Source organism: Drosophila pseudoobscura, chromosome X, assembly GCF_009870125.1.
Source record: "Drosophila pseudoobscura strain MV-25-SWS-2005 chromosome X, UCI_Dpse_MV25, whole genome shotgun sequence".
Lineage (NCBI taxonomy): Eukaryota > Metazoa > Arthropoda > Insecta > Diptera > Drosophilidae > Drosophila > Drosophila pseudoobscura.
The window spans coordinates 8617828-8644328 of record NC_046683.1 but is presented as its reverse complement, the minus strand read 5'-3'; the positions used below and the strand labels follow the sequence as shown (position 1 = coordinate 8644328).

Sequence of the window (26501 nt, the reverse complement as noted above, 5' to 3'; positions counted from 1 at the left end):
GAGTGACGAGTGAGGAGCGACGAGCGATGAGCACGCGGTGCCTGTGTGAAGTGCATTTTCAAGTGAAATTGAAATGGAATGCCAAGAGGGTGGCTGGCGGGGACCGGCGGCCCCATGGCAACCCACCCACCCACATGGTGGAAATTGGAAATAAAACATTTCATTTAACAGTGCAAAAAGTTCATATAAGAAAATCGCAATAAATGTTAACAGCAACAACCGCACAATGCCCGATACACACACCCATATTTATGTACAAATATATCTACCTTTGAACCTGCATAATATGGGGGAAACGAGTACGGCATGCGGGAAAATTAAATTCAATTTATTGGCTGTTCGGCAGAGAACTTCAACTATTAATTGCGTCAAATTGAAGGACGGAAATTGAATTGAAGTCGAAAACAAGCTCGAAATTAAATTCCAAATGAGCTAATTGCAAAGGATATCCATCAGATATTTATGAGAGAGTTTTCGATGGGCCCCCAAAAGGGTGGGCTATAATTTAATAGGGGAGCGGCAGCCGAGGACTACTAGACAGGATGGGATAGGCGACAGGAGACAGTAGAGTCCTGTGGACTATGCTGAAAAGGTCCTGGCCACCTTCCTAAGGAATGTCCATGAGGTTAAGACTTCAAGGGCTCTTGTGGTCTATGCTGACGAGGTGCCTGTCACCTCTGGAGTCGGCTTTCCGATCATCCATGGCCCCAAAACGAGTATTCTATTTCGTTGAGTGTATATTTCTTTGATGAGATGTTCTTTAACTGCAAATACGAATAGTCTGAAGTCCCAACCGGATGGACATTCACTCCGAATTGTCCTCTCGCCAGACTCCAGCGAATGGCAGGGCACCCTTTGTTGCGGGGCGACAAACTCGTAATGATCTTTGGGAAAACTTTCGAAATTCAGATTCAAATGTTTCGCAATCAAAACTTAAGAGACTTTTGCCTTAATTTTGTTGCCCAGCATTTCATTTTGTTTTTGACTTTGGCTTCGGTCATAAAACCAAGTTCAAAACGCGCGAAGACGTCGGATGGCTGGGATGGCTGGGTTCGGGAGGGGCTGGGATGGAATATGGCATGACCCGCTGCACTAATGTCACACACTCATACAGAGACTCAAGTGCAAGCGTGCACACACACACATGTATACGGGGGGACGTATACAAATGGATTCAGGCAGTCTGCCAGACGACATCGTGGAGTATTTCTCAACTCAAGCAGCGCCAAATGCAAACAAACAAACAAAGTTAGCGCTTGCATATGTGTGCATGTATCTGTGTATCTGTGTATCTGTGTATCTATGTGTGTGCAAATGTAAAGCATAAGATAGACAATTACACTTTTGCCACTGCCACTGCAGCGCAGAGCGTGCGAGGGTGCAGCAGCAGAAACAGCATTTAGATAAACGCTAAAAGGTAAATGAACTTTATCAACCGAGCAAGAAACGAGGTGTACACACACACACACACACACACACACCCAGATACACACACACACAGATACACAACTGCAATTGCAACTCATTGTGTGCCCCCCGTGTAGGTGTGCCCCTTTGGGGCAGGACAGGCAGGCATCCTTTTACGTTTTTGGCTTATGAAATTGAATTGCTGCATCGTGTATCTGAGTGTGTGTATCTGTGTGTGGTATTACCAGATCTTTTGGGAACTTGTGGAGTGTTGAAAGCGTATATCTATACAATTTATAAATAATAAATCAACGCTCTACGGTCTACGGTCTGTACCCCAAGCACCCCATTATGTGGCATGCATTTTTCATTTAATTGTTTAAAGAAAGCACAGGCCAGTGTTTAGGTGGTATCTCTTATGGAATCTGTTGCTGTTTCTATACAAAAAACCCAGGCTTTAAAGTGGGAGCCCGCCCTGCCCTGCCCTGCCTAAATATATAGAAATCTGCACATTCCATTCCACCCCAGGGACATCCATTATTTGTTCCATATACCCATATCCTTAAATGCATTTTCAAGTTGACATTTCAGCTGCAAACGAGTACGAGTTGGTATAGCGAGTGGGAGTAACGAGTAGGAGTACAGGCGGCCAAAATGGTAAAAAAATATATGCAAAAATTCAAAGAATATAAAAAAATAAAAGAGAGGAGCCCAGAGTGGAAGTGGAAATGGAAGTGGAAGTTGAACAAAAGACAAACAGAGTGAAATGCAGATGCAGCTGGCAACAGATTTTCCCTCCGACTGCAGTAATAAATGATAAACAAGTGCAAGCTGGCCAAACGGGCGTGACTCTGGGCCTCAACGACTGGGTTTTTGATATTGAAAACTGCTGTTGCTGCTCCTGCTGCTCCTGCCACTCATGGTACCACTCCTCTGTAATCCCTTCGTCCTGTTTCTGGTTCTGGTTCTGTTTCTGGTGCAAAGCTAAGCAAATGTTGCCTCTCTTTGCTCCACATGGCCGTGTGTGTGTGTCTGTCTTTTCACACTTTTGCATTATTTATGCAGGGAACTAGGGTATCTGAGTGGGTATTTTCCATGGCTGAGAATCTCCAAAAGTGTGGTACAGTCAACGAAACGGACCACCCCTCCGGGGCTTCACAGCGAGACCCTACGCAGAGATCTGAGATCTTTGGCTCTGCCTCTGAGCGGTGGTAGATCCTCCCGAACACTCGAGAGTGTCTTCTCGCAATAAACTTATCCTTGGGATAGGTCCCTCTTCTCTGGAACCACGACCGAGACCCCCTTCAAGCGCAACATCCCCCCGTGTGCTGTGGTGGTATCCCAGGGCCCGTCTGTGCCTGGTACGTGCCATGAAAATGCAACGACAGCTGCTCCTGGAGCTGAAAATACATACTATATATGCATTTATTCGCTTTGCATATTGTAAATGCCTCATGCCTCGTGTCAAACTTCTAATTAACCCCGTAATTCATGCAACCACAGACGAGTCGAGTCGAGTCGACTGCTTGCCATTATTGTTTGCTCGGCTCTGGGTACTCGTCGAGCAGAGCAGAACAGAACAGAACAGTCAGCAGAATAAGTGGGGAACGTGAGCCGGCAAATAACCCACAAATTGATCCAATTTATAAGCAAAAAACAAAAGACAAATAAATGTATCTACGAGCCTCTTTCAACGTAGAAATAGATATAAGTGTGGGCTTTATCTTTTCGGTTTCAAGCAGCTTATTACGATTTTATCGGTCAGCTCGTTCTCGCTGTCTCAAGCCACGTGCACCCCTCTCGCTCTTCCTTCCAGCGAGTAGCCATTGCGCGAGCCCTCTCGCTCTTCCTTCCAGCGAGTAGCCTCTGCGCGAGCTCTCTCGCTCTTCCTTTTAGCGAGTAGCCTCTGCGCGAGCCCTCTGGCTCTTCGTGGCTTACTTTGTGCTTACTGGAAATCATTTAGAATTACGAATCTAATCAAATTAGGTCAGCTTTTGACTGAATATTAAGCACCCATGGCGAATCTTTCAATCTCAGAGGTAGCCCCAAAGTGAAGGCTTTCCATTGTTTATGGTTTGTACAGCAAAATTCCTGTTGCCCTGCCCCTAAAAGTAGGCAACGAGAAGGCAAAATGGCGCACAAAGTACACCTGCACTCGCTGGAGTTCAGCGTGTGTTCCAGACGAGAGGTCCAGAGTTCGAATACTGGCTGCGGCAGAGAAAAGTCCTCAGAAATATTTTCTTTTTTTCTCATTTTCTCGCTGTTCAAACCTGTGTATATGAAACAGTGCAAGCCCCAACAAAATGTAGAATATTCACTCATCAATTTCTGGATACCGACCGAAATAAGGTCGAAACCTTGGACTTTACATCTGCAAAAGCAATGGAAAGTGCATTGGGGCTCTCTCTCCCAGTGTGGCTTAGTTTTCGCTTTTCCAACCAGCATGAAAGTGAAAAATCATGCAAAAAAGTCAAATAAATATTTAAATTGATTAAAATATCATGAGGCAAGGCCACAGTAAAGTATCGGGCAAATGCTGAGCAGAAATCATAATTAAAGCCGACTCTGGGCAGAGACAGACACATACGTAATACGTATTGTATAGCCGACTCTGTATAGTCGTAGTTTGCCAACAAAGTTGTATGGATTTTGGTAAAACTTCTGCCTCCGACTCCGACTGTCAATCTCTGGGTCTGCTGTCGTCGCAGCTGTCGTCGTCGCCTCAATCAAACATTCAATTGCAATTTATTTTGCGGCTGCAACACAGACAACATCAACCGCAGCCAGCACTTAATACTCTGGCAGTTCAAACAACAACAAAATAACAAGAAACAAATCTGGGGAAACCCAAACAAAGAGGAGTTCAAGAAAAGCCACACAAAACCGACATTGTCTTTTTGTTAAGGAAAAAAACCTACCAAAAATATATGAAATATTTCTGGATTGGAAATATATTTAATTTAAATATGTTTTCTACTTTCTTTCTTTCTTGTGGATATCCCATGATATTCCCAACCAATAAGTGGTAAAAAATTTGTGGAATATATCCAGATATTTGTACGATTGGCGGTCTACTGGACTGGAAGGGTAGCACAACTTTTTTTTCCTAGCCCTACAGAAAAACTTGTCAAAGGCAACGGCCAAAAATGGGAATTCGGGACACAACAAAAAAAAAACAAAATTCTGCCAATTTGTGTGCAATTTAAAGTGTCCAAAGGGGGGGGGGGGGGGGGGGGGGGGGAGGGTGGAGAGAGAGAGAGCCGGGAAGCGGTACATACATATCGTACTACTTCACGATATACACGAAAAAAGTTAGCAACTATTTAGCTCTGGGGGGGAGGAGGGTAGGGGGAAACAAAACTTGGCAGACACGGGACAGGGGACAGGGGACACAGATGAGCAGACCACAATGGACCTGACCGCCAGAGGGGCAGGGGCTGGGGCAGCCATAAAGCGTTCAACAGCAGTCAGTGGGGAAAAGGATCAGGCGGATGGGGTGGGGGTGGGGCTAGGGGGCAAGTTTTTGAGGCAGCTTCTGCATTAACGCTGACCGAAAAATCTCTGCAGCTGAAGTTGAACTCTCTCTCCCTCTCTCCCTCCCTCTCTCCCTCTCTGTGCTCCTTTTTTTTTGCGCTCTGCCCCAACAAAAAATTATTTCGCGGACAAAGCAGAGTTTGCTCGTCGTCTTCTCTCCACCTCTCCCCCCTCACCCCCCTCCACCCTTCTTGTTGTTGTAACAATAACGCCACATAACAAGTGGCAGGCGAGCGCATCGAGTTAGTTAGTTTGCCAGCAAGCCCCGGTGCCCCGGTGCCCCGGTGCCCCATGCCGCATGCTTCATGCTACCCGCAACTCGGGAGATCCGACAATTCTGTGGTCTTGTTAGTCCAGGGGCTGGCTAGCTGGCTGGCTAGCTGGCTGGCTGGCTGGCAAGTTGGTTAAAAAGTTGTTGATGCAGTTACGCCCCAGCCCCCCTCCCCACGTACCTCCTGCCCGAGCCCTGGACACAGGACATTTGTGCTAATGGCTGCCAACGACCTGTCAAGGGGGGGGGGATGGGCCGCAGACGTAAGCGAAAATTTTACACTCCAAAAAGGGAATAAAAGATGCGTTTTGGCCATGAAGGGGGGGGCACTGAGTGGTGGGGGGTGAGGGGGGTTGGATAATTAAGGCAGCTCACTTCCTGCAGAACATTGATATTTGGTATATTATTGGGAAAAAAGAACCGATAAAATTTTGTTAATTAATATTGGGAATCCCCCTTATGGGTGCCATCCAATCTGCCAGTCTCGTGTTACAGCGACAGTTCGTGTTCCTCGACGAGCTCGTCCAGCAATTCCCGCACGACGTTCTCCTCCAGATCTGTCTGTGCCGGGGTCACCTCCTGCTGGGGCTGTAGGTCGGCTTGGAGCCGCAGGCACTCCCCGTCTGGCTGCTGCTTGAGAGGTCCGTCCTCCAGCGGTGACTGTACTTTCTCCCGAGAGGCCTGAGCGAGTACCGCCACCGATGCCAGTGTCCGCCCCGATGACTTTGACTGTGACTCCTCGAGGGCTGCCAGAGACGGCAGACCCTCTGAGGGCTGAGACAGCTGGGCCTCCGAGACCGAGGCCGAGACTGACCGAGACTTGACCTTCTCGATGAGGGCCTGCGACTTGACGGCCTTTACGAAATCATTGTCCAAATTGTACTTCTCAAAGTCCACGAAGCCGGACAGCAGCTCGTCCGCCATGGAGTCGATGATCTTCAGAGTGCCTTCAACTGATTCGTCGTCCAGATCGGCGTTGGAAAAAGACTGGTCCTCGCCGGCCAGCGCCAAACTGTTGCTTGAAGTTGGGTCTTCGGTGTCCTTGGATTTGATAGAACCATTCCCCTCCTCAAGATCCGATGGCTTCTGTGGCTCGGTGGCCTTTGGCGGCGTCGTCTGTTTCTCCTGGATCGTCAGCTTCAGATCGATGTCGGTGGTGAAATCGTTGGTCAGGAGCTTCATCTCGCGGTGGGTGAAGCGCATGTAGTGCTCGTTCTCCCGCTGCATGGACCGCTGCTCGTGCAGCAGGGGATCCGCTGAGGTGGGGATCAGCTGCTGCTTCACCTCCCGCTTGAGCTGCTTGACCTGCTTGACCTGCTTGGCCATGACCTGCGGCTCGGCGGAGACCAGTACCTGCAGCGGCGGATGGGCCTGCGGGCAGAAGAACCACAGGTTGTACAGATGGGTGACCATGGGGCCGTGGAACTGGGCATCCCAGGAGGTCTTCCACAGCAGCCCCATCACGGCCAGGCTGTTGGTCCAGCCCTCGTTGCGGGCCGCCAGGTCGACGTTCGTGCCGCGCTGATGGTCGCTCTCGAAGATCAGCATGCCAATGCACCGCTGGCTGCCGCAGGCGCCCAGCACCAGGGGCAGGCCCAGCGGCAGGCAGGCGGTCAGGTTGGGGCGCATCTCCAGCACGGCCACCGTCGGATGCTGCTCCAGGCAGTGGGCCAGGCAATTGGTGGCGTTCACGGCCCTCTGGCATTCGGACAGGGGACAGCCGAAGGACGTCCTCTGCAGCCGAACGACCCGCTCCTGGTGGGCGGCGCGGCTCATCAGCCGCTCGACACTCTTCCGCGTGGCCTCCTCCTCTCCGCCGCGCAGCGCCACATTCGCGGCCACGCTGCCGACGCGCATGTCCAGGTCCACGTAGAGCCGCCGCTGCTCCAACCACAAGACCTGGCTGGCCTGCTTGGCCTGCTGGGCCTGCTCCGCCAGGTGGCCGAGCCGCGTGTGCGAGACCACCACCTCGTCGGACAGATCCTCGTCGGAGGCATCGCCGTCCGTCGGGCCGGGCAGCCGCTGCTGCGAGATGATCGGCCTGGCGCCCGGCGCCCCCAGCGAGAACTCCGAGTGGGAGTACCCCAGGCCCGCCGACTGGTGGACACCGCCCTCGTAGCTGCCCGGGGCGGGCTCCGTGTCGGAGGAGGAGTTCTTGGCGCTGCTCCTGTTCATCGTTAGGTGAGTATTTTCGTTTGTTTTCAATTTGGATGTTGTCGAATATAGAATTTGCTTAACAATGAATGAGCGATCTCGTTTCAATGGGGTATCCAAGACACAGCTGTGTGCGTGTGTGTGGCACGAGAGGCAGGGACTACTCTATGCCCCAGGCATTCTGGGTTTTCTCCTAGAGATTGGTATAATTTTGGACTGCTTTGACGGCTGGGATTCCTTGAGCAGTTGCTCTGAGGGAGTTGCTCTGGAACAATGCCTCAAACAGTTGTTGCATTTGCAATTTCCGGTATCGCACACACACACACACACAGAAGAAGAAGGAAAATGTGTCAACCATAAGGCACAAAGCACAATAAAAACAAAACTCAAGCTCTCTCTCACTCCAAAGGCGCCGCCACCGCCGCGCAAAAAGGACTCTCCGACTCCGACTCCGACTCCCACTGCCTGCGGTCCTCAGGGTACAGTGCCAGGCAAAGCTGTATGGCCCAGACGGCCCCCCAATTTGTATGTACAACTTTCAAACTACACTTTCGACACGCACTGTAGCCCTGCGCTTGGAGTCACGTGCATGCGCCATTTGTTTATGGCTTTCTCCTGGCTTTTACTTTGCTTTTACTTATTAGTTTGGCTTTCTCTACTCCACCAGGCTCTGGCACTGCCTCTGTCACTGCCTCTGCCTCTGCCCCGACGTCTGCTCCTGTTTTTCCTGCAGTTTTACTGCAGTTTTTTCCCCCCTGCTATTGCTTTTCCTTGTTGCTTTTGAGCTGCAATTGTCAGTCGACAATGCAGCAGGAGAGAGAGAAAGGAAAGCAAAGGAAAGCCATAAAGCTCTTCACAATCCAAGATTTGTTGACATCTTAAAGCCCAGTCCTGTGCAGCCAGGACTTTAATTGAGTTCTCACAATTTGTGACATTCCGACAGTCCGACAGTTATCCCCCACACAGAAATTTCTACCTTATGCGGTGATTGGCCGGGCCTCTTACCTGAAAGCAAAAAGAGAAGGCATCATGAATGAGTTTGTTCCGAAAAAGTAGGAGCAAAGATATGGCTATGATCTCGGGGCAAATATGAAGACAAATTAAGCCCAAAATGGGCTGTCTGAACACTCATTGCGAAAGGGTTAATTGAAGCAATTTTCAGTCAACTTGAGCTCAAGAGGGAGGCGGGGAGGCGGGGTGGGTACCCCCCCCCCTCTCTCATCTGCAGCATAAAGTCCATAAACTTGTAAAATGGCGGCCTCATTGTTGGGGGCTGGCATAAAGCAAACAATGACGAAAGCAGAGGCACACACATGGATACACAGACGACACCCAGGCACCGATTTGCACCCCTTTGGCATATCCATCTGCCTTCTGTCGGTGGCAGTGCCTCTGTCTGTGCCTCTGCCACTGTCTGTGCCCCTGTCTCTGCCCCTGCCTCTACCTTCTCCTGTCTTAACAGCAATGACGTGTAAAACAATTGTGCCTCGCAGTTAATTTGTGTGCAACAACAGGACCCACCGTCCATGGATGTTACGGAATACTCTGTGGCTGTGGCACGACAATTGAAAAGGCAATGCGGCTGATACGAAATTAATGTTAATTACAGCGCGAGTGGGGGCCATCTGTGGCCATGCAATTAACCGAAAATGCATTTAAACAAGCTGAAAGAAGAGCTCAAGGAGCAGCGACGACGAAAGAGTCTGGCGACAGGCAAGGAAATGATGGATGATTAATAACCATAATGGATGAGTGCAGGCAATCGATAATGGCAATAAATCCATTAGAGATCTACCGCACAGGCCAGAAATGTAATCGATTGCAGGTAAAAACAAAGTACATGTCTTGTGCATGACACAGGCCAACAAATTGCATGTCTTGGGCAATATTCGTTGGCCTTTTGCGGTGTTGTTGCTGGGCCAATCCCCAATTTCTCAATCATCGATCATCTTCATCGACCAATCAATCGAATTCACCTTTCACCCGGCCCGATAAGTCCCTCTTAAGCCCTTGGCCGCCATCCGCCATCTACCATCCGCCTCCTTTCGATGCCATTCGATTCGGTTCGATTCTTTTATATTCCCTTCCCCTTGGCCCCCCAGCCGTTGATGTTGATGTTGATTTGCTTTGTTTTGTTAGCGAATTGAACAACTTTTCCAGCTGTCTGGCAGCTTTCGGCATTCCCATGACCCCCCCCCCCGCAGCCACAGGCCCAGCCCAGGCCCATCCAATCCCCTGCTCTGGCACTCTGTTCTGCTCGAGGCACGGTCCATGGCATTCTCCATGATGTGGCACAAATGGCAATGCGCTTAACGTGTTTCGTGTCTCGTGTTCCGTGTTGCTGCTGTTGTCATGCATTGTGTGGCGCTGACACTGCAGCAATCGACAGCGGCAGTGGCAGCAACAAAGCCCCATCGCTGGGTTGAAGGAGTGAAGACACCTTGGCCCACGCACTGACAATTTATAAAAGCCACAACAAATGTCTGAGGCTGTAAACTTTCCGTAAATCTTTGCAGCAATGTCTGCCAAAGGCAACGTGCAACGTGCCACCGTGCCACCGTGCCACAGAAAAGGCAATGGCAAGACAAGGACGATGACGCTGTCGTCACGCGGATATGCCGGTATGACTCTGAAGGATTTTCATGGCTGGCAACATTTCTCTTTTGTTGTTGTTGTTGTTGCTGTTGTTGTTGTTGTTGTTGCCGTGTTGCACACGTTCGCTGTTGCCGTCAGCTTGTCAAAGCTCCAACACGTTTCCCGTGTCCCAGTCAAAATAATAACCTATCGACTGGTCGACTGGGCGAATGCTCTTTCAAGAATTTTCCAGAATTTCTACATATTTCTACACTTCTTTTTTGCCTTTCCACATTTAGTATATGCCTCGGAAAAGGGCCTCTGGGCGTCATCGAAGCCCTGGCTGAGGGTATCCAGAGGCAGTCATCTTTTGGGCGTCTTGGCGGCGCCTGCTGTCCCAGCCCCACCCCCCGTCCCAGCTCCCGACCCCGTCCCCTTCCCCAGCCATCAGCTGTTGTCTGTGAAGGTAGCTGGGACTCCTCCATTGTTATTGTTGGTGCATTCTTTGCTTTCATTAGTCTAATCCAGACATGATCATGCATATATTGGTACCTGTGTCCCAGTCCCTGTCCCTCTGCCCTTCTGCCGCTGCCTGGAGGCCACTCCTGGTGGATGCTTAAGCGTTCATAACATTTTCATTTTTAATATACACAAACATGTGCATGTGCTGGGCCCAGGCTGCCTTGTTTTTGTCCTTTTTGCATGACAAACTTTTCTCTCTCTTTTTTGTTTTTTATGTAAATTCCATGGCTGTTGTTGTTTTACTGTTTCTGTTTGCCATTTGTGCACCTGTGCGCCAGTCCCATCCGAGGGCTTTGCTATTCCCCAAGAGCCTATGAACCATAAAGATTTCGTTTTCATGTCCCACAGACAACACAGGAAGAAGTCCAGGAGTCCTCCTCCTCCCCATCTAATCGAATCAAATTTCCTTTAAACATACTTTTCAGGTCAGTTTTCAAGTTTCCCGGGCCCGAAAACACTTGACAATCTTTGGCTGGCCACAAAAGTTTCAATTGCCGGTTCAATGTTATCCCAAACCAACAATTTTCAGCCTCAAAGTTCAAGGGGATGGCAGGCGGGGAGGAGCTGATGATCCAAAAATCAAATTGAACAAAACTTTTGCGAAACAAAAATGCTCTGTGGGTGGTGGGGGGGGGACCTTCTTTCCATTTTGTGGCCATTGCAGATGGCTTGTGGTATAATCTGGGAAATTAATTGAAACCGAAGCATGTTGGGAAGCCATCAAATAGAAGAAGTAGCTACAGAGAGCCACAGCACGGGAGAAGGCCAATGATTGATTAAACTAAGCCTTCTCTCAGAGGGGGGGCTTTCGTTGTGCATCGATTCGAATCGAATCGCCACAAAGCGAGTGGGAGGGGGGGCGAGTCGTCAAGCCAAGAGTCAAGACCAGTCATCATCAAATGAGATTAGACAGTCGGCCGGGAGATTAGACATTTCCATCGACGCGACAAGACGGATAGACGGTGGCATCTGTCATCGCCGTGTTGCTTGGGTGAGTGGTGTTTTCTGCTGTTCTTCGGGAGTACCTTTCTCCAGGCAGCAGGCAGTGAAGTAGTCATGAAACTGCATTCAGATACAAACAATACATTCGCTGTTGCCGTCGCTTCCTGACTCAAAGCAGATCGATCATAGCGAGAGAAGACTCGTCTGAAACACACGCTAAACTCCAGCGAGTGCAAGAGTAGTGTTTTTCGGTCGGGGGGACTTTTCTCCAGGCAGCAGACAGTGTAGTAGCCATGAAACTGCATTCAGATACCAACAATACATTGAACAACTATTCTCTCGCTGTTGCCGTCGCTTTCTGAATCAAAGCAGATGGATTATAGCGAGAGAAGACTCGTCTCAAACACACGCTAAACTCCAGCGAGTGCAAGAGTGTTTTTCAGTCGGGGGGACTTTTCTCCAGGCAGCAGACAGTGTAGTAGCCATGAAACTGCATCCAGATACCAACAATACATTAAACAACTATTCTCTCGCTGCGAGAAGACTCGTCTCAAGCACACGCTAAACTCCAGCGAGTGCATGAGTAGTGTTTTTCGGTCGGGGGGACTTTTTCCCAGACAGCTGACACTAAAGTAGCCATGAAACTGCATTCAGATACCAACAATATATTGAAGACCATCAATGGGACTTTTAAGAACTATTCTCTCGCTTCCTCAATCTATCCGTAATGGAAAGTGCTTGGAAAGTCATCAAAGCAGATCGATTATAGCGAGAAAAAGACAACTCTCCGTCGAGAACTCGTCTCAAACACACGCTGAACTCCAGCGAGTGCCCGTGCATTGATTGAGCGATTTCGTTGCCTACTTTTAAGGGCAGGGGAACCTTGGGCTATCTCTGAGATCGAAAGATTCAGCTTAGATAATATTCAATGGGTAACTATTCGTAATTCCCAATGCCAAGCCGCATATCAGTCGCGGCAGCGCTATTCCGAAATGCGAAATACTCGAAATAATTACAAGTAATCATAATAAACGGGCATAAAAAATGAAGCAGCCCCCAAAGAGGAGCCCGAAGATCCCGTGACGGTCATAAATATGATGATAATTAAGTGTGTCTCGCACATATACTCGCAATTTAGCCTTATTAACCCAAAAAATGACACAGATATTAATTTTGCGCACACACATACGGACACACATGCACGCTCCCTGGGCCGCTCGCTTCGTCCTGGCAGCCCCCGGCGACGCCTTGGCATAAAGCCTAAACGTAAACGAGTAAATTGGCAGATTTAAGCAGTAAACAACAGAAAGGGCCAACAAAACAGGGCCCAAACAACACAGGACCACCACCCCCTCCAACCCTCCACCCCTTGTCTCTATCTGTCACTCTTTTTCCCACTTTCCCTCGCTCTTTCTCTCCCTCTGTGTGGGGGTTGTGGGGGGGAGGGGCTCTGTGTGTTAAGTAAAAAATGTCAAGATTCCATTGACAGCTGAGACTGTAACCGATTGTGGGGCCGCAGCAGGCCATGTGGCAAAAACAAAGACCTAAGCGTGCCACATAGGCGTGGCACATGGATTTTGACATCAATTTTCCCGTTTTGGTTGCATCTCTTGTTGCACCCTGAAACGGCAGCAAATTGATGCGAATTATTCAGAGTCTTCAATGCCCTTTAGAGTCCCCCCCAAAACCACCCAAACTTCAAACGGAATGAAAGAGAGTCCACAGGCGCGACGGAGTGTTTCAATATTCCTAATTTGGATGTCAATAATTTCGCACACCCTCTCAAACACATGTGTCTCCAAGTCTCCGGCCCCAGAAGCCATTAGAAAATAAATAGAATGTACAAAAAAAAGAAAAAGAGAGACTGGGAGCCTGGAAGACCGGCGATTGGGGGGGTACTTGTAACCAAAGAGCACCATGTGTGCGCGATAATAACGACATCAAATTAAAATATTGTAATTCGTTTTTATGTCTTTTCGTGTGTGATTTTTTCGCCTGTGTTCTGGTGTTGGTCTATTTTTTGTTGTCTCCACTTAAGGATACCCTTTAATTGCACATAATTGGGGCGAATAAATACCAACGTGTTCGATGCTTTCCTGTAGCTCCTCTGCTTTAAGGATCTATGATGGGAAGGGATCAAAAACTTGCCAGGATATCTGCTGGGTCGACCCCTGTTTTGCCTCCTTTGCCCCCGCCCTGGGTCCTCATATTTATGGCCTAATATATTATATATTTATGTGTCTGTCATTTAATAAATTTTGCTGATAATGTCATAGACATCATCAGCGTAAAAATGACCTCCCCTTGCAGGCACCACCACCACCTCTTAGATGAGGTCTGTGTGTGGGTGTTGTGGCTGGTGTTTTTGGTCGCCCCCCCATGCTAGAGAAGTCAATTTTTATTGTTGTCTTTATTATTATAGATTTATGTTATCGGCTTTCCTTCTTGTTCTTTCTTAGCTTCGCAGCCTTTCCGGTCGCCTGCTTCTTTGAGGAATTCGGGGGCATACGTTGCGTATGCTTAATGGGGATATATGCCGGGCTAGAGGTCTCTTAATTACAGGATCGACAGCTGGAGAGAGAGAGAGCACTGTAATGTGTGGAAAACTAGGGACTCTTTTGGGTGCTTTAAGGCTCCTTCATTGACTCTTTTCGATGAAAAATTGTTTACCGAGATGAATTGAATTTGCATTGTAACATTTTGCAGCAGCATTTTCCACCCATCATCGCTTCCATTTGATGGTCTAAAATGTTTTTGCTGACTCAGCCGCCCGGGACACTCGCAGGACTCCCCGAAACCTGACTCAGAGCTGTCAATGCTCTTGCCACACTGCGGTCCTTATTCCGCTTTTTTCTCCCATTTGCATATCACATTCACATCTCTTCTTTTTTGTGTGTGTGTGTGTGCGTGTGTTTTTTTCTTTTTTCTTTGTTTTGTTCGGTTCTCTGTGCGTTCTCAAGTGGGATTCAATTCGATGCTCAAAAATTGCTGAAGAGCCTTCAAAATGCGAGCCATAAATAAGAAGAAAAAAAAGATGAGAAAAGAAAATGCAGAAAGCAATAAGGATATGGAGGGAGGATGTACAAAGAGCTGCCGTTGCCTTTCTGTGGGCTCTGAATGCTTTTGTACTCGAATCGATTGTTGGCAATGAAGTCAATTACATAAACGATATAGAAAAAACTGAAGGAGAGCGAGAAAGGTGCAAGAATGACGCGTAAAAATTGGGAGCAAGATGTGGCAAAAAGATACACGGGAAATATGAAAGCAAGTTGATGGAAATATGTTCTCGCAGAGGAGAGAGGAGAAGAAACACCGAAAGAGACGGAATATATAGGAGAACGGAAGATGAAAATGAAAAAGTAGCGAGTAGACATAAAGAACGAGTAGTCAAGGAGTAGGGAACGAGTAAGGAACGAATAGGGAACGAGTAATGAATGAGTAAGGAATAAGTAGGGAAAGAGTAAGGAACGAATAAGGAATGAGTAAGGAACGAGTAAGGAAAGAGTAAGGAACGAGTAGTCAAGGAGTAGGGAACGAGTACGGAAGGAGTAAGGAACGAATCAGGAACGAGTGAGGAGCGAGTTAGGAACGAGTAAGGAACGAGTAAGGAATTGGTAAGGAACGAGTGTGGAACGATTAAGGAACGAGAAGGGAACGAGTAAGGAAAGAGTAAGGAACGAGTAAGGAACGAATAAGGAACGAGTAAGGAAGGGATAAAGGACGAGTAAGGAACGAATAAGGAACGAGTAAGGAACGAGTAAGGAAAGGGTAAAGGACGAGTAAGGAACGAGTAATCAACGTTATGGAACCAGTATTCAACGCGTAACTAACGAGTAATCAACGACTAATCAATGAGTAAGGAACGAGTAATCAATAACTAAGGAAAGTGTGATGAACGCGTATCTAACGAGCAATCAACGAGTAAGGAACGAGAATTCAACGCGTAACTAACGAGTAATCGACGAGTAAGGAACCAGTAGTCACCGAGTAATCAACGAGTAATCAACTGGTAACCAACGAGTTATCAACGAGTAAGGAATGAGTAAGAAACGAGTAATCAACGAGTAACAAACGAGAATCAGAAAAAAAGCAAAACCAACCAATAGCTTGAGCCCTTGAGCATTTCCCTCTCAATCAACAGATTCATTCGACACATGCCACGCCCCGCCTGCCCCACTCTGACCCTTTGGGCACCCCCTGGCCTCCTTTGGCTGCCAATTTTCAACACCAGAGGGCGTCAAAGTGACGTGTCGTCTACCTACCATCATTCACAGTCCGTCCCGTTCCCGTTCCCGACCCTTACCGTCCCGCTCCCTTGTTAACCATTTTCCCCGCCCATTTTCCCCCATTTCCATAAGTACCTTGACTTCCTTGCTTTACATTTCTCCAACTCTTCGAGGTTCCCCTCTTTTGACTTTATTTTTCATTTTTATTTTTTTGTTGTTGTTGGTTGTGTGAAACATTTAAAAGTCACTTAAGTGGAAATTAAAAAGAAATTATTCACTTTGGTACATTTCACAACATTTACACACACACACACACAGAGAGAGAGACAGAGAGAGACAGAGCGTTTTCCCAGCTTTTCCTCAATTGGTTTTTTATTTTTTCAGATTTGTTTGTTTGCTGTAATTGTTGTGGTTTGCCTCATTATTTGTGTCTGGGCCAGAGGAACCGTACCCAAAACGTATAGCTCCTCCCCGGGCCAGCCCCATCTCCCTCCACAATTCCCCATTTTAATTGTGGTTCATTTCGTGTCCTTCGAGTCCTTCGGTCCCTTTGCTTGTGGCACACTTTGCCCACATTTGACCACAATATTTTTGTGGAATTGCTCGCAAATTGTTTATTGCTGACCTCAAAGCTATTCGGATATTATGGCCAACAGGAGGGACTCTGCCCGTGCCCCTGCCCCTGCCCCTGCCCGACGCAGGTTGCGATTGAATTGAAGCCCAGGGATTTCAAGTTTAATGTATGAATACCAGAGAGGGTCTTGAGCTAAGGAAACCCAAGATCTGTTGTGCGATTTGTGGGCTCAAAGGTGGGTGGCTCCAACGAGCAAATTAAGGGCTAATTTCGTTGGCTCTAAAGGGCCTAGACCGTGCCTTAGAAGGCCTTCGAAGCGACTCCTTAAAGGCAGTAATTTCCAAATATGTTCTGCAGAAATTTCTACAAATGCGATCTCCAAAAGGATTTTCTGGGAACTGTTTCCCTTGAGATTTCTTTGGGCAAAAAGCCCTTTGACCGAATCGGGCACAGTCGCAATATGTATCTGGGCCATGTTCAAAGCAACCAGATCATCATCAGCTTAATCATTGAAGGAGAAGGAATAATTTTCCAAAGCGTCCTCCGAAAATTGAAACAGAGACAAGAGAAAAGAGCAAAAAAAAAAACGGGGGAAAAAAAGGAAAGTAAATAATATGAAAAGAGGCAAAATTCAGCTTCGTTGACGTCGACGACCCATTGACCAAGTTACAAAATCCGAACCAAGCATCTCCCCAGCCTCGTGGCACATATATAGACTGCGACTAGGATGTATGTATGGTGCGACCAGATGTAGTACATGCCCGCATATGAGTTATGCAAAATGTATCTGTATCTGTAGCTGTAGCTGTGCTCCGCTACCCACTTCCTATTTTTTTTTGTATCCTTTGGCTGCGGAGGCGAGCACTTCAAATGCGGTTTGGGGCCGCGGAATCAAGCGCCAAGAGACCTCATAAAAAACGACTAACGTGACTCCCACTTACAGATACACCCACACACACACACGCACCCACACCCACACACACACACATTCATATTGGAATGCGGTTTGATGCCACCACAGATACACTCAGAGAAACAGCAAACACACGGACATTTTTTAGGATATGAAAATGCAGAAAAATCTACATAAATGCAAAAATATTTAAACTAAATATTAAAATAGATTTATTTCCACTATGGACTTTTTTCTTACAATTTCCAACCTTTTCTCTGGGTGTACGAAAAGGGTTCAAAGTTTGACAGAAGAAGAGAAACCAAAACAGAAATATTTCGCTCCATTTTTTTCTGTGATTTTTTGTTCGCCCGTTTTGCCAGGAATTGCATAACCTTCTCCACGTCACAGTGCCCCAAAGTCCCCCATAGTCCGCCCCCTTGGTCCCCCCATTGTTCCCTTCTGTTTATCGAAGTACAGCACGAGCCAGCAGCTTCATTTGGTTACCCATTCGGAGCGGGAGTGCTGCCAACTGGATGGATATTTCTCTGGGCTGAAACAACTAAAATGGCAGGAAGAATTGTACTTAAAATGGAACTGAAACTACGGGAAATGTGCACCAGAAACGAAAAAAATAAAAATAGAACAGCAGCAGCTGGAATTCGGAAGGGCAGGGCGGGGCGGGCTCGGGCAGGGTTAACAAACTGCACAAATCCTTAGCCAGTCCTGGCCATATGCTGCAACTGAAGCACTCGCTGGGCCACAGACGACAACTGCAGACACGAGAAGGGGAGTGGAGGGGTGGGGGGGTGATGGGAGTGGGGATCAGTCCGGGCTGCATCCAGGCAAAAACTTCATTAATCTAGTTACAAGTTCGCGCAGACAGTTCGCATAATCAATCAATAGACACACGGTGCGGGCGAGGAGCTCGGAAGGATATCTGGCTGGTGGCAGGGTTGCGCCGCGGTCTCAGCCACGACTGAGTGACAGGAACAGGAAAGCATTTTGCAGCACGCCCGACATTTCGGCACGGCATGGCCTTGAGGGGCGCACATGGAAGGGCGTTTGGGTTTAATTTTAAATTTATTTTCTCGATTGGAACACAAGTCGAATTGGAAACGGGGTTTTTTTTGGGGGGTGGAGGATTATTAAGACAGGGTTTCCTCTCCGCTCTGATCATCATCGGTCTTCGGAGCAGCCGAATCTCCTGGTACAGCCTCCTGCTCTGGCGCCTCGGGGCACTCCTCTGGGACGACAGCCGCCGGCGGAGAGTGTCCGCCACAACAGCCGCAACCACAGCCGGCCATCTTCTTCTTTTGACGATTCCGCGCCCGGACCTCGGGATGCCCGAAACAGTGCTCGCACTCGTCGTCCGTGTCGGAGGAGCTCTCGCCGAAGGGATGCGGCTTGCGGTAGATGCAACAGCACTTGGACTTGCGACGATTCATTTTCTCGTTGTCGACCACACTCTCGTGGAAGCGCACATGTCGTGGCAAGGGGGAGCAGCTGCTGCTGGGGCTGATGGTGGGCGATGCCGGACGCCGCAGAACGAAGCGCAACGTGGGCATCGGCATCGTCATCGTCATCGACTGAACGCTCTGATTAATGGTCGACGAGATCGAAGAGCCACCGCCGGCGATGCTGAATGGCCTTGTGCTCCCCTCCACCGGCGTCTGGATGCCGCCGCCGTGGCCCGTGGCGGCCACGTCCGGGCCACCATTCCCAGCCATGAGCTTCAGCTTTATCGAAGACGGTTCGGGTCCAGGGCCAGGCTCCTTTTCGGTGTTCTCCTGCGGATTCATTCGTGTCAATTTTTGTGTGTAGAATTTATTCCGAAATATTATTATTTTCAGTTGGTTTTTAACTGGAAAGAAAGTCTAGCGCTTCAAAAATACGACCGCATGGATGGGACCGTATTTTGTTTATGAGATATTTGACAAGATTTTCGAGACCTACTGGGATTGAAATAAATTTGTTAAGCCCGACAAGAGGTCCGTGTGACACCATCAGAAGGCTGTTCCCGCGCGGATTCCAGGCAAAACGACCGAGGGGCACTGCCGCATAACGCGCGGCGCCTAAAATCGATTTGTTATCCGCTTCTATCGATCCTGCCATCTTTTGAGATCACTTTCCCGTCTCCTGGCTCTGCCCAACGGTCCCTGAAATGCAGTAAGTTTGCTGACCTTTCCCTTGCCCTCTCCCCCACCCCCAGCCACCCCGCCCTCTTTCTCCTTCTCTCTGTCGCGTCTCCAGGCTTTAGCCGCAGTCATTTTGGCTGCCAAAACTTGCGCACGATTTACGTCAATTGGACAAGAGCCAGGACACGCCTCGACCCCGCAGTGCCCACGCCCCAGCCGGCACCCGGCACACCCATTTAACCCCCAGCCTCCCTCCCACTGTGGGTAGGGGGAGGGCGGGGGGAGGGCCTTCTCTATGTTTACCTAAAATGCAATTCTCCTTTGCGCGGTGCAGTTTTGCATTTATTATTGAGGGAGACCGTCGGGGAAGGGGGGTGTGTGTGTGTGTGTGTGTGTGTGTGTGTGTGGGAAAAGCCATTTTCCATTTTACTTTACCACTTTTGCCTTTGAAAATCGCACGAAAAAGAACTCTCCCTCTATATATATATACATGTATATGCTATATATTTTTTTTTTTTTTACGCATGGCAAATAAATGTTGAAAATAATATGATGGTTGGGGCTTGGGGGCTGGCGGGGGGCTGGGTGCCACATGGGGTTAAGGAACTTTTTGCCCGTTTCGGCTTCGGCTTCGGTTTCGGTTTCGTCTTCGTGCTGCTCCTTTTTTGGCTGTCGCTCTGGCCTCCATGTCTGCGTTTATCTGGCATTAGAAGCAGGAAAAATTATGTTTGCAGTTTGGACCACAGGCGGTCGGAATGGATGGGCGGTGGATGGTCTGTCTGCTCTGCTCTGCACAAGATAATAAAAAAGAGAAGCCGCAGCGTCGCACCAAGCCCAGGCCCAAAGCCCAGGGCCCAAGCCAACGACCCTGAATGAAAAATTATGCTCAATGCTGTTTGAATAGTTAAGAGGGGAGGGGAGGGCCTCCCCTCTGGCTGGTCGTTCGGTTCAAGAGCAAAGCTCAGATAGCCCTGGCCCTGGCCCTGGCCCTGCCTCCTTTGCGGTGACAAATGCGTCGCCGGGCAGGCAAATGTAACTTTAATTGATCGATAACTTTCGACCAACGGGCGATAAATAAGCCAAGCCAAGGCTGCGCTGCCCCGAGTTATCGATGACGGGGGTATTCCCCTCCATTATGTACCGTTTAGGGCCCGCCCGGATGTGAGTGAAGCCCATCGAGAGTTAGTCGCTCGGAAACATTCCATTCCGGAAACATTCTCTCAACTATTCTCTGGTGTTCCATTCACAGAACACTGAACTTCAATTGAAGATGAGTTATGGGTGGACATTGTTATTATTTCAATCTTTTTTGTCATCTCTTACATTGCCATTCACCTGCCATTCATTTTCTTTCGTTTCATGATGAATTTTCATTCGGATCTTCGAAAATTAACAACAAATTTCAATCAACAAGATATAGTATATTTTAATATTTAATGCCAGCTCTATTTTGGGAAGACTTTTCACCTTTTTCATAGAGAAATACACACCAAAGATTATGGAATCTAACAAACAAAACAATTTTAAATAAATATGAAATATATTTAATCTGTTTATGTCTTTCTCGGAGTGCAAAAAGTGTCTTAGGGTCGAGGAACGTGCGTTTCTGTTTTTCTTCTCCCACGATGTTCCATTCCACTGCGTTCCGTTCCATTAGTTATTAACGAATAGATCAGGGATTGTCTGTCGAGGCACATGCTTTTCTGCTTGTATGTTCCATTCCACTGCGTTCCGCTCCACCAGTTTTCATCAAATGGATCAATCTAACGGTTGTAGGGATTGTCTTTGAGACAGACACCCCGTTTATAACCCCCTAAAACTTTTCTCTGCTTTTCTTTTCGTTTGTTCTATTCCACTGCATTCCGTTCCACTAGTTTGCATCAATCTAACGATTGTAGGGATAGACACCCCATTTAGGACCCCCTAAAACTTTTCTCTGAGTGAAAAATATATCTCAGTGTCGAGGCACGTGCTTTTCTGTATGTCTGTTCCATTCCACTGCGTTCCGTTCCACTAGTTTGGATCAATCTAACGATGGCAGGGATATACACTCCGTTTAGGCCCCCAAAAACTTTTCTCTGAGTGCAAAATGTGTCTCAGTGTCGAGGCACGTGCTTTTCCGCCTGTCTGTTCCATTCCACTGCATTCCGTTCCACTAGTTTGGATCAATCCAACGATTGTAGGGATAGACACCCCGTTTAGGATCACCTAAAACTATTTGCAGGCCATTGGACTAAACGCTTTGCGGTTGCTCTTCACGCACTTAACAGGCAAATAAAAGTGTACGTTTGGGGGTAGGGGGAAGGAGAAAGAGGCTGTGGATGGGGGGATGGGGGATGACAAGACATGTCCAAAGCAAATCCGAAAGCCCCCTGATGAGCCTGTGGCCATAACTTTCTTTCTGTGCCATTGAAATGAAATCTAAAATTCATTACGCATTTTATGCGTCAAAAGGAGATTGGGGGGTGGGCACAGAACTCGACACGTAATGAGGCGCGTGCCCCATGCCCAAGAGTGGGGTTTTTGGGCGAGGGGCTGGGCGCGGACGGGCCAAATGGCATTTATGTCCCAATGGAGACACGCACAACGCGACGACAGCAACGCCTTTGACTGCCTCCGCCTCCGCCTCCGCCGCCGCCCACGCCTACGCCTTCGCTTCCGGGTTCTGTTCTGTTCTGTTCTGTTCAGCCGGATTCAGCCCTGCCACGTCGGGTGGCATCTGCGCGAGCAATTTACCCGCCGGAATTGTAAGCTCAAGCGTCCGTGTCTCCTTTGTCGCTGGTTGTCTTTGGGGAATAAGATGAATTACATGCTACTTGGGGGCAGCTTCTGGCAGCAGCTTAGACAACGACAGTGATACTGCGATACTGCCGTATACGTATGGAGGAGGCATGGAGGCATGGCATGGCATGGAATGGAATGGAATGCCAACCTTGCCACTTGAGAGTCCTAAGTCGGTGTCAGAGTGGCCTCAGCTCTTCTCTCCGCCTGGCTCTCTATTCCTCATCCTGATTGAGAGTCCTGGGCATGCAAAATCATGTAGATAACACTCTACTCTATACGCACAAAAGGTACCAGAAACTAAATCCCCCAAGCAAATAGTTTCCCTGCCGGCACTTTACTTCCTCTCCCCTCTCTGGTGGCATAAAAAACCCCAGGAAAAAGGCAGAACAGAGCACAGAACGGATGGACGAAATGGCAACAATACGAGTAGTGGAAAAACAGAGAAGCACAGAGCACAGAGAAAAAGAACTAATGGAGGGAAAACCATTAGAGGAAGGAATTTTAAACGGCAAAACGAGCGAACCAACGTTCAGGGGGGAAATAGCTTTAGGGGCAGCTTCTTTAAGGGAATGAATTTTAAAGAAAAACCGGGCGCAGAATTCCAGGAAAAAGAACCTCCAAAGGGGGACCAGGGAGGCCGATGATCTTGGCCAATAAATAAATATCCCACAGTCCCACAGCCGTTCAAGATTTATGGAAATTTTCCGCCGTGGTCGAAACAGTGTGCAGAGAGGGGGTGGGGAAGGGGTGGGGGGGGGGGGGGGGAAATCAACCGCACGGAAATCATGTCTACGCATCATTCTTTGTGCGCTTTGGCTATTACTTTACTAGTACCCCTCCACACCACCCCCCAGTGGCACTCCACTCTGTGGTGTATCCTTTTTTTTTGTCCTGTGGGGCATTCCTGTATTGTATTTGGTTTGGCTGCCGCTCTGTGTGTGTGTGGGAAATGTGTGATAAGCAGTTTCCGCCTGGGAATAGACCAAAGCCGAGAGCGACGTGTACGTGGAGCTCTTTGAATGCCTACTCGCTCCACTCCCCCCTTTCATTGGGCGTCGAGCTGGCGTGTCGTGTGTCCAATCCAAAAACAAATTCCTGCCATGCCGGACCCGGTCCGGATGCTGTGGCTACTAATGCAAATATAATGGCAAATGTTTCGGAAATATATTTCACAGATAAAATTGATAAAGAATGCCCCAAAACCCATTCTATTGTATTGTACTATGCGGCGGCAAGCGGAAAACTATTTGCTCACAAAGAAACAAAAACGAGACAAAGGAAAAGAAAACATCTTAAGCAGGAGGAGAGAGAGAGACTCCACTCCTCTCTATCTGCTCATGGGCTGTGGATACTCGTATCCGTGCCCCCTTTGGGGGGGATATTTCATCAGATATCCAGCGGGGCTGTCGGGTTTTTATGCATTGAAGAATTCCCCTGGAAGGCTTTCCTTTTCTTTCCACTTCTTGTGGGGTTTCGAAGCAGTTGTTTCCCTAAATTAAGAGGCAGGACTATTTTTCTAACATTTTTCCCAGCCAATTATTGAATTATTTTTTGTGGCAAAATACCTTTAAAGCTGCTGGAATTTCTACTTCTTTGGGATCTATTCAACTTTCGCTGTCAGAGCTCCCTTTCCACACTGTCTAGCCTGTCCTGCCTGTCCTTCCCATCTCTGTTTCCTTCAACTATTTGTATGATTCTTGAGCTTAAGTAATCGAAATAAATAAAACGAAATCTGTGTCACAGCAACAAAATAAAAAAGGGAAAAAAAAGGGAAACGAGACGTTGACAATCACAATCCTCCTCCCAGGAGATGGGTGGAACCATTTGTCAGTTTGCAGCGGACAAAATCTAATATAAATTCCATTACAATTATATAAATTTCACTTAAGTTTTGCAATAATTTGAAAGCATGGCCGAGACGACTTAAGCGAGGGCGTACTGTACTGCAGCAAAAGAAATGCATCATAAATTTTCATGTTGCTCTCACGATTTTCTATTGTGTTCCACTGGAGAGTGGAGCCGGGAAATGGACATAAAAACGCCAAGCCCGAATACCCTTTCGATTATATGGAATCCTCCACAGATCTATGCGGAATGCCTGGCAACAAGGAGGATGCCTTTTTTCGGGTCCTGCCAACAGCTGTTCAAACAAATCGTGATACTCTCGCGCGTAAGAGTAACGGACACCGAATGGCGGACGCAGCTTCCAAGTGGAGTAGCAGTAACTCTGCTGCGGCTCCTCCCTGCTCCTTGTGCTGCTGCTGAGGCAGCCATTCTGTGTCCAGCCATAAAGCAGCAACAACAGCAAAAACAAGGCTAAAAGAGGGAGAATGAAAAAAGGAAAATGCAATACAATTTCATTTTATGCAAGAAACAACGCGGCAAAAGAAGAGCGACATGGATGGGGCATGGAGGCGGGGCATGGAGCGGGGCTTGGATGGGGGCATGGAGGCGGGCTTGGAGCGGGGCATGGAGCGGGGCATGGAGGCGGGGCATGGAGGCGGGGCATGGAGGCGGGCTTGGAGCGGGGCATGGAGGCGGGGCATGGAGCGGGGCATGGAGGCAGGGCTTGGAGCGGGGCATGTCGGACGCAAGGCGCAGCTTTTTGCTTTTTGGTGAAAAATTGTAAATTCCCATTAGAACAGTGCCCGAGACGGGGGGGGCAGGGCAGGGCAGAGAGAAAGTAAGCCGAGGAAATGAAATGAAACCAAAAATGAAACGAAAAGCATGGACTCCGCTGAGAATCCGTTGCAGCGCGGTGGCGGTGGCGGATGGAGGCGTTCCCGTAAGTAGGTAAGCGTATATGTACAACCAAAGTCGGAGACCGAGGGAAACTGAGACGACGACGACGACTACGCCATGGAGAAGGCGATGGCCAGAAGCCGGCGAAACACGAAACCAGCCAACAATTTGAAAGCCATAAAATGATGAAGTAGTTCGAACAGGAAGTGAGGATTCAGTGCTGGAAACTCAATCGTGCCTTCAATGGAATAAACCATAAAAAACTACAGATTGTAGGGGGTGTTTTTTTTAAAGATTTTTAAAGCAAGAAAAAAACCAAAAAATAGTAAATGTATAAAAAATTAATAGTTTATAAAAATATATACAAAAAAAATGTAAAGAAAAACATATAAATAAATATATACAATTCTAATACAATAAATTTAAAAAATATATATATTAAAAAATGCATATAAAAACATATTAATAAATAAATACAATCCTAATTACAATAAAAAAGACAAAAAATTTTTTAAAAATAGTATATATTCAATATTAAAAAAATGCGTATAAAAATATATTAATAAGTAAATACAATCCTAATTACAATAAAAAAAAAATAAATTAAAAATTAAAAAAAAATAATATATATTATAAATATAAATATTTTAAATATATATAAAAAAAATGCATATAAAAACATATTAATAAATAAATACCACCCTAATTACAATAAAAAAAAAAAAAATTTTTTTTAAATATATGTACATATATTAAATATTAAAAATATATCTTAAAAAAAAGCATTTAAAAACATATAAATAAATAAATAAAATCCTAATTACAATAAACAAATTACAAAAAAAAATATATATGTATATGTTAAATATTAAATTATTTAAATGTGTAATTTGTAAGCCAAGCGATATTAACCCTAACCGGCCCCATATTAACCCTAACCGATCCCGATATGATACTGCGATAGCTCTGAAGGGAGATTCGCCGATCGACAAGAAGAAAGAAGAGACGTGAAATAAAGAAGCGCCCCACAAATTATCCAGAGAATACTCTTACACGGCTTCAATGGCATATATCCCGAATGATCTGTAGAATTCTGCCCTGAAGTTCGCCCCACTGTGCCAGCAGTGGGCTCCAACTGTTGAAAAGTGGCAGAGGGGGAGGGGAGGGGAACGGGCAAAGTACCTCCGCCTGAGCTTAAAAGAAATGACTTCTTGTTCCGCTGAATGATGCAAGCAGTTACCTCTTTTTGCAACACCCTCCTGGGCAAAAGCCACCCCCCTTCGCCCAGCCCCCACTTCCCCCCAACGTTTCATCTTTGCGTCTTTCTTCTTTGGTTTCGTTTTTGCCTGCCTTCTTCTCCTTTTTTGGTGCAAACGAAGTTTACGCGTGCTGATGCAGATAATGGCAGTCAGTCGTCAGACAGAGAGATGGTCGGACGTTGTCTGCCTTTTTGCAACTTGTTACCTATTAAGAGCACACACACACACACACACACACACACACAGACGCACACCCATGTCTGGTGTGTAAGATGACTTCCGGCTCCTGTCCCCTGCCCCCCCCTTGCCGTGCTAGAGGGGCCCGCCCAGAGCTCTGAGCAATTACAGAGAAAGCATCGAAATATACTCGTACTCGTGGCACTTTGGCGGCGACGGCAGACCCGGACGGGGGGGGGCATCTAAGCAGGATAAGGAGAAGGATAAGGATAGGCGAAACCAGGCTAAAGGAAAGGAAATATCCC

General features: G+C 47.6%; 2 protein-coding genes across 5 annotated transcripts in view; both read right to left on the bottom strand.

The window, feature by feature from the left end:
• shakB (shaking B) overlaps window positions 1-26501 on the bottom strand; it is a 141610-nt gene that overhangs the window by 85111 nt on the left and 29998 nt on the right. The gene's annotated exons all lie outside the window — the stretch shown is intronic.
• I-3 (Inhibitor-3) lies at window positions 18161-19038 on the bottom strand. The gene has a single exon (XM_001355011.4). The coding sequence runs from the start codon at window positions 18896-18898 to the stop codon at window positions 18245-18247; it is 654 nt and encodes a 217-aa protein (XP_001355047.3). The 5' UTR covers window positions 18899-19038; the 3' UTR covers window positions 18161-18244.